We start from the raw sequence: 14,531 nt of genomic DNA on the forward strand, positions 1-14,531 counted from the left end.
CTGTGTTGCAGAATCATAGACTTGAGACCCATAATCCAGCTTTTAATGTATAAGTGCACGATAAAGATGGAGATGAAGCTCGATCAGCACTCCACTCAGTAGAGGATAGAGTGCAAAGAAGGTTCAAAGCTCTCTTGCACTTTTCTCTTAGCTGACGAATGTGTGCTAGAAATGCAAGTTTATTGTCAAAGATCAGTCCCAAGAATTTGGCTTCTGTAGCTACTGGAATAATAGTGAGTCCCATTCTTAATTCAGGATCTGGGTGAAGAGTGCGTTTTTGACAGAAGTGTACACAGACACTTTTTTGTTGAAAACCTAAACCTAAAAGCCCACAGAGAAACATGATCAGTTGTTTGCTGAAGTTGTCTTTCAGTTACCCTCATGTTACGGGAGTAGCAGTAAATTGTGAAGTCATCAACATATAGAGCATTGTCTACAGTGGGAGGAAGCTGTTCAGTGATTGAGTTAATTTTAACACTCTGAAGTGTCACACTTAAGACAGAGCCTTGGGGGAATACCCTGTTATTGATGATATGATCGAGATAACGTATTTCCCACTCTGAAACTTGGAAAATTCACCCGGAAAGAAAGTTTTTAATAAATATACAGGAAGGTGTCCTTTAAGACCCAGGTTATAGAGGTCTTTTAATATGCCATATCTCCAAGCTGTGTCATAAGCTTTTTCCATGTCAAAAAAAAAAAAAAAAACTGAAACAAGGTGTTCTTGCTTCAGAAATGCATCTTTTATACAAGTTTCTAAACGAACCAAATGGTCTAAAGTTGAGCAATGTCTACGGAACATACAATGTGTATTGAAGAGAAGATCTGGCATTAACCATTTTCTCTGGTATCTTACAAACAGCTGGTCAGAGCAATGGGTCAATAATTATTCACTTGTGTTGGATCTTTTCCTGGTTTTAGGATAGCAATGACAATTGACCTATGCCAAGAATTTGGAAAATCTTCCTCTGCAAGTATTCTATTGTATAGTAAGAGAAGGAGATCCATAGAAGATGATGGTAGATGTTTTATCATTTCATAATGGATGTCATCAGGCCCTACTACACCAGGGTGAGATAGTAGGAGAGCTCTTTTGAGTTCCTCCTTAACAAATGGCTGATTGTATGGCTCAAGAACATTGGTAGAAAAATTTAGCCTTTGTTTCTCTTGCTGTTCTTTCAGAATTAAAAATTCTGGAGGATATGAAACTGTTGCTGAGATTCTGGCAAAATTTTCTTCCAGAGTGTCTGCAATGGTTTTGGGATCAACAATAACACTTCCATTATGGTCTAAGGTAGATAAACAATGTGTTCTATATCTGTCTTTCATTTTCCAGATTTTATCCCATACAATTTTTGGACTGGTCATTTGATTAATTGATGTAGTAAATTGGATCCATGATTGATTTTGACTCTGACACTTTACATATGTGATGGGATATCTAAGAAATATATCCCATGCTCTGTGTTAATCTTTTTTGGCTGTCTGACATTCTGGGTTCCACCAAGGCTTTGGATAGAGTGGAAACTGAGATGATGTTACTGCCTGGAAAATGCACTCTGTTATATATTTTACCACTTCACTGATAGGCACACTTGACTGATTAAATTTTGCAAGATGAGAGAAAGTGTTCCAGTCAACCTGGTCCACTTTCCATATAGGTATCCGTGTGGGTGAACATGGTTCCTGTGAAAACATTGTGCAGAGAACAGGAAAGTGATCACTTCCATATATGTTCTCTTCAACGTCCCACGTGAGCAGTGGATGATTGGAGGGGGAGCAGATTGTAAGATCAATTGCAGAATATGAATGGGTAGGCATATGGAAGAAAGTATTGAGTGTATTAATTAAAAGGGAGAGGTTATTATTATCAAGAATTCTTTCAATGATTCGACCTTGTCTATTAGTGTTGGCACCACCCGATAGAGTATTGTGACCATTAAAGTCGCACATCAAAAGTATGGGTTCAGGCAGTTGCGAGATAAGGTTATCAAGATCAATTTCATTTAACTCAGCACTTGGTGGTAAATAAATTGAACATACTGTAATAAGAAGTCCCACAGAGGAGCGAATTGCTACTGCTTCCAGAGAAGTATTAAGTTGGATCTAATGGAAAGGAATATGACTGCCCACTAGGATAGCCACTGCTCCATGGGCAGGACCACCTCCAGTTCTATTCTTGCATACAACAGTGAAATTCCTAAAGGTAGGGTCCTCATGGGTCTTAAGTACATTTCCCTGTAGACAGAAACAGAAAGGTTTGTGTTTCTGCAACAAAATCTTGATATCATCGATATTCTAGCGAAATCGATGACAGTTCCATTGTACAAATTTTCCTATTGTTTTGGTTTTATAAACTTGTCTGATTTTTGGGAGGTTGAGTGCTTACCTTTGTCATATTTATATTTATCAATTGTTTTGGGGAAGTATGGACGGCCAGTGTCCATCTCTTCCTCTGGTAGAGTTCAATACATCTGATGTGTTAGGGTCAGTTGGTAAGTTTAGTTTACTTTCACTGGGTACTGAAGTATCCATTTCTTCTGTGGGAGCATCTGGTGGTTTATCTTTAAGTGATATCTTTGCCATAATTTTTTTGACAAGTGGGTTTCATCAAGTGGGATCATTTTTGGAGTTGTCTCTGGAGTAAAGTCAGAAGATTGATGCACTCAACAGAGACGTACTTGTGATCATATTGTGCAGGTATGGTGAAATTATCAGATGGTGGAACACACACACATACAAGTTTGAGTTTCTACTATCACTTTCTTAATTGTTACCTTCTCAGCATAAAAGGATCTCAGAGCAGGTGTGATAGTGGCTGGCTTTCTTTTTGCATCCTGTTATGTTATGTTTTGCTCTGTTTTCATTCTTTGTATTTCTTTTTCATCTTTCCATTTCTGACATGCACAAGAGTAAGCTGGATGATCTCCCTCACAGTTGGCACATTTAGCTTTTTCTGCACAGCAAGATTTGTTATCATGCTCTTTACTACCACTTCGAGCACAGGTACCAGAACCACGACAGGCAGTTTGGGCATATCTCTGACATTTAAAGCATCTCAGTGGGTTACAGGTTACCAATGCAATATGATAGTGTGTTAATAAAAAGTTATTTCAATAACTTATATTTTTTTTTGACCATATCAATGTCTGAATTTAAAGTTAAAAAAAGAAAAATAGATCAAGAAGGCAGACCTTGTCAAGAAAAATGGGAAAAGGCATATTTCTTTGTGAAATTCAACATGTTTGATATGTAGACAAGGTGTTGCCGTAGTGAAAGAATATAAAACGCCATTATGAAACAAACCATAAGAACTGTGATAAATATACAGAAAAGATGCATGATGACAAACTTAAAGATTTAAAAAATGAATAGAAGTTTCAACAGAGGATATTTTCGAATGCTATCACAACAAGTGATGCTGCTGTTAAATGTAGTTATGTCATAAGTGAAAAAAATTGCTCGTGCTTCGAAACCTTTTACTGATGGAGAATTTATTAAAAATTGTATTTTAAGTGCAGTCAAAATCATATGTTTGGAAAAAAAAAGCAAGCATTTCAAAGTATAAGCCTATCAGTAAATACAGTTGCACAGAGCGTTGACGATATAGCAGAGAACTTCCAAGATATATTGTATGAAAAAATAAAGAATTTTGTAGCATTTTCCATAACAGTTGACGAATGTACAGACACTATTAATACTTTCCAGTTAGCAATATTTATTCGTGGCATTGAAGATGATATGAATGTGACTGAAGAACTATTGGATATAGTGCCTATATCAGGAACAACAACAGGAAGTCTTGAAAATGCTCATGCGGACTCGTCAAAATTAGTAAGTGTGACTACAGATGGGGCTCCTGCTATGGTTGGTAGTAACGTCAAACTTGTCACAAAACTTCAAATGAAAGAAGAAATGTTGTGAAAGGACAAACTTATATTGTTTCACTGCATAATACATCAAGAGTCACTTTGTGCTAAAAAACTAAAGATGGAACATGTCATGAGTGTAGTAATTAAAACAGTCAACTGGATACTCTCTCACGTCTTGAATCATTGAATTCAATGCTTTTTTGGATGAATTAGATTCACAATACAGAAGTTTGCTATTTTATACGGAGGTTAGGTGGCTTAGTCGTACTGTCGCTTTAAAGATTTTTTGAACTCTTAAAAGAAATTGACATGTTTACTTCATCCAAAGGAAAATTGATTCCTCAGCTCACCGATGAAGATTGGTGCAAAGACTTGGCCTTTTTAGTTGACATAACAAGCCACTTAAACACTCTGAATACTGCTCTGCAAGGACGTGAACAGTTGATATGTTATATGTATGATTCAATTAAGTGATTTGTGGCAAAACTCTATCTTTAGCAAACCCAGTTGGCAAAGAATAATTTAGCCCAATTTACTACACTTAAATCAATTTCTTGAAATAATAATGATGCTGAAAAGTACATTCCTCAAATTGAAGAATTGAAAATTGAATTTGAAAAAAGTTTTTTTTCTGATTTCAACCAGTTTGAAAATGAATTATTATTCAGTTCACCTGTAATTAATGTTGAAAATATTGACGAAAAATTACAAATGGAAGTAATTGAACTCCAGTGCAATACTGAACTAAAAAATAAATATAACAAAGTTGGCATACCAATTTTTATAAATACCTCGGCAGTAAATATCCCAAATATAAAATTTATTATGTAAAAATGTTGTCAATCTTTTGAAGCACCTATGTATGTGAACATTATTTTCAATTATGAAACTTAATAAGTCAAAGTTCTGCTCATGGGTAAAAGATTCTAGATTAAATGCAATACTTCATATTGCACCATGAAAAAAAAAAGGAGATATTGACATGTTAGTACAGAAGAAAAGATGTCAGGTTTCAGGATCAAAATCAAATTAAAAAAAGGACTCGTATATAAAAATCTTTATTTTTGTAAGTCAAAATTATGTATTTAAATAATTTTCTTAAAGTATGAATAATAATAATAATAATAATTATTATTATTATTATTATTCAGGCCTCCATGGAGTCAAAAGACTCATCTTGGGAGGTCCTTTCTAAGAAACACAAGTCTATCAAGTCTCATCAAGGGAGGTCCCTCCCAGGAAACACACAGTCTATCATACCCTCCTTAAACGCATTGTTCTCGTGCTCACCACTCTATCAGGCAATGCATTCCATGGTTCAACCACCCTCCATGCAAAGAAACCACTCCTCACCCTCTTTCTCACAGTTTCCTTTTATAACTTCCAGGGATGGCCCCTTGTCATGACTCCTTCCTGCTGTTCAACCATAAAATGTAATTGAACTTATATTTTCTACTAAACTTGTTATATTTTTAAAATTTCAAAATAAAAATGGCTATAAATTAAAAATTTAAATGGTGGTGTAATTGTTTACATAAGTCGTAAAAGCTCAGCAACAAAAGGGACTTTGTTAGAGCCTTTCTTTTTTTAGTTTATGTTTTGGTTCACAGAATAATATTGAATATGGCCCACGTCAGATATACATCTAATTTACTGCATCTGAGTTTGAGTCCCCTGTTCTATAGGGATGTTATTAATACATAGGTGACTGTCATTTGTGTAGATGTTTTAATACATTTGGCTTTTTCTAGATTCATTTCTAAGCCGGTCTTACTGCTGTTTGTGTACATTTTTTCCACCCATTTCTTCTAGTTCTTTTGGGTTGTGGGATATCAGTACTAGATCATCAGCAAACATAAGGATTTGTAGTTTTTCACTGTCTATGCTTATTCCTCCATTTAGGTCTATTTTTTCAGAAGGTATTCTAAAGTATTGGTAAACAGATTTGGGGAGATCACATCACCTTGGCAGACCCCCTCTCTTTATATCTATATTTATAGGTTGATCAAATAGGGTTATTTGTATGGTCTAATTTTTGTTAATTTCTTTTATCATGTCAATGTAAGTAGGGTCCACATTTATTTCCAGTAAGGCACTGATTACTGCATAAAGGAGTCAATATTAATGGGATTAAATTAAATAATCTAAGATTTGTGAATAGTATTCTTATTATTGCAAACAATATGAAAGATTTAAAAGAGATGATAGAAGATCTAACTAAATCAATAGAAATTGGATTAGACAGTAATTCTGAGAAAAACAAAATAATGAAAACACAAAAAGGATACAATGAAAGACACAATGTCATTAAGGTAAACAATAAAGAAATTGAAATAGTAGATGAGTATGTATACTTAGGAAAATTGTTAACAATGAAGAAACAAGGAGTCATGGAAGAAGTGAAAAGAAGAATAGGAATGGGATGGTCAGCTTTTTGAAAATTGAAGAGTTTTTAAACAACAAAATAAAACCTGAGAACAGAACAAGAAACCAATGTGTATTGGTTTCTTGTTCTGTTCTCAGGTTTTATTTTGTTGTACAATTCAACCAATGTGTTGAATTGTACAACAAAATGCTCTGTTCTACAATTCAACCAATGTGTATTGCCTGTTATGACATACAGAGCAGAAACCTGGCCAATCAAAATAGAAGTAATAGATAAAATGCAAAAAACAGAAAGCAGAAAAGATGTCTGCTAAACATAAGACTCAAATCAAAAATGAAGAAATAAAAGCTAAAACTAATTTTTTAGATATTGGAGTAAACATACTTCGAAAGAAATGGAAATGGGTGGGACACATTACAAGACTCAAGGACAGTGGATGGACAAAAGTTATACTGGAGTGGCAGCCATACGAAGGTAAAAGATCAGCTGGAAGACCTGAAATAGGATGGTCAGATGATATAGGAAAGAAACAGATGGAGAGAACTGGGAGACACCTATAGCCCACTATAAAAATGGTTAAAAGAAGGAAGAAGTTCTTGCTTCCTACATTGATACTCTGACATACTGAAAGAAAGCACAAAGCTCTTCAATACCATAAGAGCTAACTAATATCTGGAAATCCGAACTTATCATCCTAAACCAAAATTTGTCTGTACAAAACCAACAAGTCAGGCTATACATGGAACATCAATACTCAATGCATAGTTAACAACAACAAAAGCTTTAGTATAACATGCCTTCTTCAAAAAAAGCCAACAAAGATCTATAATAGAAACAATTTGGAAAAGTCAATGGAGGTGGATGGAACAGAAACATAGACATTTGATTTCATCTATGTGCCATGCTCTTGCCCTCTACAGACTGGGAAATGGACACAGAAAACAGTTTTGGCAATATATAACCAAAATTATTTTTTAAAGATGAGACCTGTGCACCATCCAACATTTACCAGTGGGTATATAAAAGATCAATTAGGCTCACCTTCATTTAATAGACTATCACCATGAGTTATTGTTGTTATGCATATGTCTATATATATTTCTTTGTTTATATCTGCATAAAGTAGGATGATGTTTTTTGATGCATACTATGACAGTTCAGTAGTTCTTAACATAATGCAGAATTATCCTTCATTACATTATTTACACCAATTGCATGCAAGTTATAAGTCACGCGATGAGTCTTCGGACTCCTTGGAGGTATCAGGAATAATAATAATAAGTTCAGTTATGAAGCATATCTATTTTAATTATAAAAAAATTTATTCCCTTACGAGCAGCAGAGTGAATGAAACACCAAAGGGCATATAAGATACTTGATATCCAAACACTCCAGTATATGATTCTTTCTATTATGCTCATAGTATTCTATATAAAAAAAAAATAATAATTAAAAACAAATAGCTTTCCATCCTTATAAATGTATGTGAAAGAGTAAGAGATTTAAGCACAGTTAAAATGTCACTTCTGCAACATGCTAATAAAGAGATACATATAAAACATGCAAAAGAAAATAATTTTTTACTTCCAGACATTTCCCTTTAAACTACCATATTTTTCAGACGATAAGATGCACCAGACTATAAGACACACCCCAAATTTATCAGACAATTTTTAGAAAAAATATATTATTATATAAAAATATTCAGAAACCTTAAATTTCATTTATTATTACCATAACTTGTACCAGCAGCATTCAGTTCATCTTCACTCATCTCATTACCATCACTTTTTGTATTATTGTCTGAACTATTATCACTCTCTTCAAAAACTATGTCATCTTCAGTACCATCCATCATGTTACTTATGCCGCATTTTTTAAAAGACTTAATAATCGTCTCTTCCATTCAAAACCGCATATGCCCACCCACTAACTACTAATGAAGCCAGTCAAGTTTTTGTATGTAAATCAGGGATTCCCACATATGCAGTGAGACGTGTTTGGCTCTCATCAAAAATGTAGGAATCCAAGACTTACCCAATATCACCTACCTTCGGACCATAAGACAACCCAATTCTAAGTCGATTTCTCTATGTAAAAAAGGTGCATCTTATGGTCTGAAAAATACAGTAGTTAATTCATCATCAGTGTCGTAATTTAGAGAAAAAAATCATCTAAACTAAAAGTGCACAAACTACAGCCATGGCCCAATCCAGTCCATTTAACAATAGTATATGACCAGTGTGAAGAAACAGCAAAAAAAAATTTGCTCAACTCCTGCGAAAGATATTTAAATAATTTATACTGAAAAAAAAAATAAAGTAAAAAATATATATTTAAATGCAGTATAATTTTTACCTTGTGAATTACAGAATCAGTTCATTGTATTTTCTGCACCACTGTTGTAATAAAAATGTGTCAAACACTAGTCCCCAACTTCACTACTTGGATGCCCACCATTTAATTAGTGACATGGATTCTGCCAATGTCATTACAAAGCAGATCTCATAGCTAACCTTTTTGACACAAACTATGGAAAAAGTTGGGAAAATTCATATTATTCTCTTGAATAATAATAGTCCTGAGATAGAAGCTTCCTTGCCAAGCTATCATCTTATGGTCTACCTTCTGACCTCCACAATTAGATCGCACTTTCCTTTCTGATAAGGGAACTGAATGTCATCATCAGATTTCTCTATCACTGCTAGGGCACTCCAGTGCTCTGTGCTTTTCCCATGCTCCTGCTCCTATACATTAATGACCTCTCACAAACCTAAAATCTTATCCACAATTTTGCTGTATGACAATGCTCTCCAATCCTCTTCTGTCAAACATATACATACCTTGTAGTTCTTAAATGACCCAAGTTTCAAAATTTGCCATAACCAATCTCTTAAATACTGAACTCCTCACCATTCTCCAGTGGGCTTCATCTTGCTCTGAGATTTAATTACCATTTCCAATATTTGAGGGTTCTTAATGGTCAAAGCTGTATAACTGAAAGGAATGCGAAGAATCAACCAGAGTTTCTGACATTAATGCTCAATCCTCACCTTATCGTGGTTAACCCTATTAGTGGATGCTGAATGTATGAGGAGGGTGTTGGCTATTTGGGATTGAGCTCACCAAATTGTATTCTTATCAGCTTAAACCACAAATAAAATGATGGTACAACATGACAGAATTTCATGCAAGTTAGGGCATTGCCGACTTAAACAAGGCCCCCGTTGTTTTCGCCAGGGAACCAGGGCAAACAGCGAAAAGTCAGATACTGGAACAAATCCTGAAACACACTCCAACTCAACATCACCAGAGATCAAGATTGGTACTATCAACATAAGAAGTCTGAACAGCAAAAAAATGGAGATGGCTGATGAATTGGATAACTACCAGATCGAAATAACAGAGGAGACTGAAACAAAAAAAAGACATAAACTGGTGAGATCTTTCTAAGCAATAAATACAAAATGTTATATTCAGGCAATAACAATCAGTGAAAAGAAAGAGTAGCTATAGTTCAACACTATAGCTATTCTTTCAACACTACTATGAAGCTAATCTTCTTGAACGCCAGGCGATATCAAGTAGAGAGATGTGGGCAATCAGAATGGGAAACTGGACAATGACACATATCTGTGCTTATGGTCCCACAGAAGGTTCTCCTAAGGTAGAAGTGGAGGAACTTTTTGAGGCTTTAGAGAAAGCAACTGACACAATGAAAAAAGAAAAGTTGGTCCTTCTTGGGAATGTAAACAGCAGAGTAGAAAATGATTGTGAGACATACAAAAATATTTTGGGAAAATTTGGAGAAAAGAGCAAAGCTAATAATAAAGACAAATACCTGTTCGATTTCTGTTAAGGACATGGACTGGTTATCACAAACACAACGTTCCAATATACAAATGTGCACAAATTCACATGGAGAGAAGAGGCAAGAAATAAGAAAAGTCTCACTGACTGTGTTATTGTTGATAGTGATGTTTTCTCACTGGTGCAGAACACTAAAGTGTACAGTGAATTTGAAAATGGAAGCAATCACTATTTAGTCTTGAGTAGGGTAAAATTGAATTTCATATCGAAAAGAATAACATGTAAGAAAGTTTTAAAGCAAATAAAAGTTGAGCTCTTAGATGTGAACTGTAGACTAAAATATACAAAGATTATTGAAGAAAAAATGAAAGAGTTTGAGAACAGGAACCAAACCTTGGAGATTCAGTGGCAAGCCTTGAAGAAAACCCTGATTGATTCAGCCAGAAAGACATGTGGTAAGGTTGTCTGCAAGGATAGAAAAATCAGAACTCCATGGTGGACACTAGAAGTTAAACAGGCAGTGAAGGAAAAGAAGAAAGCATATTGAAAGTTCATGGTGAATAAGTCAGCTTGTGATCTTAGAGAATACAGAGACAAATGTAAGAAAGCTGAACACTGTAAAATTAGCTAAACAAAAGTCATGGGAAGATTTTGGTAAAAACATAAAAAATAAATATCAAGAAGGTGGCAAAATATTCTGAAGGCTGTTGAAAAAGCTCAGAAATGGAGGAAAGAGTACTGTAAAAGGAATTAGAGATGATAAAGGTAACATGAAAACTGGAGAAAACGATATCCTTGATATATGGAATGATTACTTTCAAAAATTGCTGCAATCAGAAATACATTTCCATACTTCAAGTAGAAAAAGCCATCGCAAACCTGAAATGTGGAAAGGCTGCTAGAGTAGATGATATTATTATTATTATTATTACCCAAGACCCCATGGAGTCAAAGACCCATCTAGGAAGTCCTTTCATCAAACACACTCAAATTCTCTGCAGACACCACACTCTCAGGCAAAGCATTCCAATCATTCACAATTCTATATGAAAAAACCTGCTTATCACTCCCCTACTCACATCCTCTTTATACAATTTACAGGGATGACCTCTGGTTCTCTCCTGATCTCCCACTATTTTCTGTAGAACTTCTCCAGCATTGATCCTATAACAACCCCTTACCAACTTGTAGGTCACTATCATATCTCCTCCTCCTCCTGTCCACCAGACTGCAATTTGCATCTTCTCAATCTTTCCTCATACTCAACATTCCGGAAGTTAGAAGCTACCTTAGTCAGTCGCCTGTAGACCCTCTCCAACATCTCTTCATCCTTCTGAAAATCAGGTGACCAAATCTGGGCACTATTTGGTCACCTGATTTGGTGACCAAATAGTGCCCAGATTTGGTCACCTGGTCTCCCTACTTCTACAAGTCAGTGTCCTCCGTATCATTTCCAGAAGCCTTTGTGTTGTCTTTACAATTTTGGCTCTGTGTCCCCTAAATTTCAGATCCTAATCCACTATCACTCCCAGATCTCTTATTTCCTCCACCTCCGAAATATATTCTCACCAAGCATAAATTCTGCATCCCATTTTTATTTTTCAAATTTTAAAACCGTACACAACATTGAACTCACATCCGCATTCCCAATCACTCAATTTATTCAAATCTTCTTGTAAGGCCACAACATCTTCTACTCTTCATGGTTCGTCCCACCTTTGCATCATCTGCAAACAACTAAATATCCCCATCCAAATCTTCACCAATATCATTAATATACAAGTTAAACAGCAATGGCACTAAAACAGATCCCTGAGGCACACCACTAGTAACTTTCCTTTTCCTGGATATCGCTCCCCCATACATAACTTGTTGATACCTATCAGATAGCCAGTCTCCAATTCAATGCACCAATCTAATATCCAACCCCATCCACTCTAGTTTGACTATCAACTTATCATGTGGTAATCTATTAAAAGCCTTTGCAAAATCTAAGTATATTGCTGTGTATCCTTCTCCTCTGTCCATGGAAGCAGTCACCTTATTGTAATAAGTAAGTACATTACTAAAACATTACCTCCCTTTAGCAAATGTATGCTGTCCATCAAAGCTAATACCATTGTTGTCAACCCAATTCTGGATCCTAGTTCTCACAAGCTTCTCCAACAACTTAACTACAAGATGGGCCTATAACAACTATAGTTTGATGCTTGAGTTCTATCACTTCCTTTATAAAGTGGCACAATCTTGCCCTCCTTAGGAACTTGACCAAGTGCAAGACTCATATTAAAAAAATATGACAAGGCTGGCGTCAACTCTCTGGCACATTCCTTCAGAATATGTGGTGATATATTATCAAGTCCCACAGCCTCATTTACAACTAGTTTGCTCAACTCCCCATACACCTCTTGCTCACTTACAGTCAGTCTCTCCTCCCCATCATCAACTGCTCTCAATCTCTCCATTAAGTTACAATCACAAAATTGAAAGACTTTTATGAACTGCTCATTAAGTAACTCCACCACAACTTCTGCAAAGCTGTCTTTATATCATTTTCTGAAAATCAATGTCATCCTTCCATATTCATTCTTTCTTTTGCTGGCTACATATCGAAAGAACTCCTTAGGATTCGTTTCGGCTTCGCCGGCTAACTGCTGTTCATATCGCTCTTTAGCTATCCTCGCCAACCAAGTCACTTGCCTTGTCTAGTATTTGTAATTCTCATGGAATTGGTTATTTCCCCTTCTCTTATGCTGCCTCCATAATGCCCTTTTTCTCTGTATCGCATGCTTAATCTCTTGACTCATCATTTCACACCTACCTTATTTAACCTTCTCACCCTTGGAATACATTTAGACATTGCATCTACTAGATAATTTTTGAAAATCCCCCAAGCTGCATTGATCTATTTTCCAGCTAACTCCTCATTCCATGCTACACCTGCAAGTTGTCTCCTGAGATCTTCATAAGCACCTCCCCTCCTCCCCCCTTGTAGTTCCATATATACCCTTTTCTTACAGAGGTCCTCACATTCACATGAGAGGTCCTCACATATTCGACCAGAAATGCTCAAGTATGGAGGTATAAAAGTCTTGCAGTGACTGCATTGCATAAAATTCAGAAGGCCTGGACAGTGGGACAAATTCCAGATGATTGGAGTAGAGCTCTCATAGTAACCATATACAAAAGTTGAAATAAAACTGAATGTGAGAATTACAGAAGTATTTTCCTACTGAGCATTCCTGGTAAAATTTATGCAAGTATACTTGAGAAATGGCTGAGAAGGACTGTGGAAGGGAAGCTTGGTGAAGAACAAGCTGGATTCAGTACCTTTAGAAGCTGTCAGGATCAGGTTTTCACTTTATGACAAATAGTTGAGAAATCATGGGAATATAACAAAGATCTGTATTTAAGTTTTGTAGATCTGGAAAAGGCGCATGACAAGGTGCCAAGAGAAAAGCTATTCAAAATGTTACAGTTTATGGTGTCAACGAGGCATTATAGCAAGCAATACTAAGTCTTTATTTGAGTTGTAAGTCAGTTAAAATTGAAGGAAATACAGGAAGATAGTTTGATATTAAATCTGGTATCAGACAAGGCATTATCCCCCTCTGTTATTCATTATCTATATATGGATCAATGAAGGAAAGTGGTATTAAACCTGATATCAAAATTGTAGATGTCAATTTCAGCTCTAACTAAATCTTTATGCAGATGATGTTATACTTTTAAATAAATCCAGTACAAATCTGCAAGATTCCCTTGCTAAATTGAATAACTGTTGTAATAAATTTGGTATGAAAATCAGCAATAACAAGACAGACAATGGAAATAGGCAGAAATATTGAAAATATCAACTGCACTGTGAATGGAAAACATTCACAGTGCAAAGTAAAAGTAAAACAAAGTGTTAGAGTGTTAGAGCAAGTAAAACATTTCAGCTATTTAGGTATAGCTAGCATCCAGGAATGTGTTTAGCAGAGCTAATCTCAGCTGGTAAGGTCACTTAAATAGAATGGGAGAGGAAAGATTTGCAAAACAAGTGTTCTCTGCCAGGTTGGCAGGAAAAAGACCAATAGGAAGACCAAGATAATAATATAGTAAAATGTCCTTTAGAAGACAGAAATATAAGATCTGATAATGTTGGAATCTTGACAGATAACAGATTAATTTGGAGGAAAATTGTTGATAGGAAGTTAGTAATGATGTAAGTTCTTCATGTAATACTATCATAATATCCTCTACATCCCTTGAGGATATATGTCAGTCTGGTTGGCCGAGTGGATAGCATACCCGCTATCCAGCCAAAAGGTTGTGGGTTCAAATCCTGCTGTGGACATGGTTGTTTGTGGTTGTCTGTGGAAATACCAGTGCCCTCCCTCGATGAGTCTGTGGACTCCCTGGAGGTGTCAAATAATAATAATGTCAGGAATTTGATGATGATTTTTAAATAAACAGTTTTT

At 35.6% G+C, this 14,531-nt stretch overlaps 1 protein-coding gene across 6 annotated transcripts in view; it reads right to left on the bottom strand.

Annotated features, from left to right (window-relative positions):
* Window positions 1–14,531, bottom strand: part of rasp (protein-cysteine N-palmitoyltransferase Rasp) — a 265,799-nt gene that overhangs the window by 191,962 nt on the left and 59,306 nt on the right. For 3 of the 6 annotated variants that reach the window (XM_090395697.1, XM_090395695.1, XM_090395696.1), the window contains one exon: window positions 7,592–7,685. The exons of 2 other annotated variants lie outside the window; for them this stretch is intronic. In XM_090395697.1, coding sequence (XP_090251823.1) covers window positions 7,592–7,685 — 94 coding nt within the window. Of the gene's footprint in view, window positions 1–7,591; window positions 7,686–14,531 lie in introns of those variants that run through there. One more of the 6 variants, XM_090395699.1, reaches the window with a different exon arrangement.

The sequence above is a fragment of the Typopeltis vanoorti genome, chromosome 7 (genome assembly GCF_054136105.1).
Source record: "Typopeltis vanoorti isolate ZY-2024b chromosome 7, IOZ_Tvanoo_1.0, whole genome shotgun sequence".
In the NCBI taxonomy this organism is placed as follows: domain Eukaryota; kingdom Metazoa; phylum Arthropoda; class Arachnida; order Uropygi; family Thelyphonidae; genus Typopeltis; species Typopeltis vanoorti.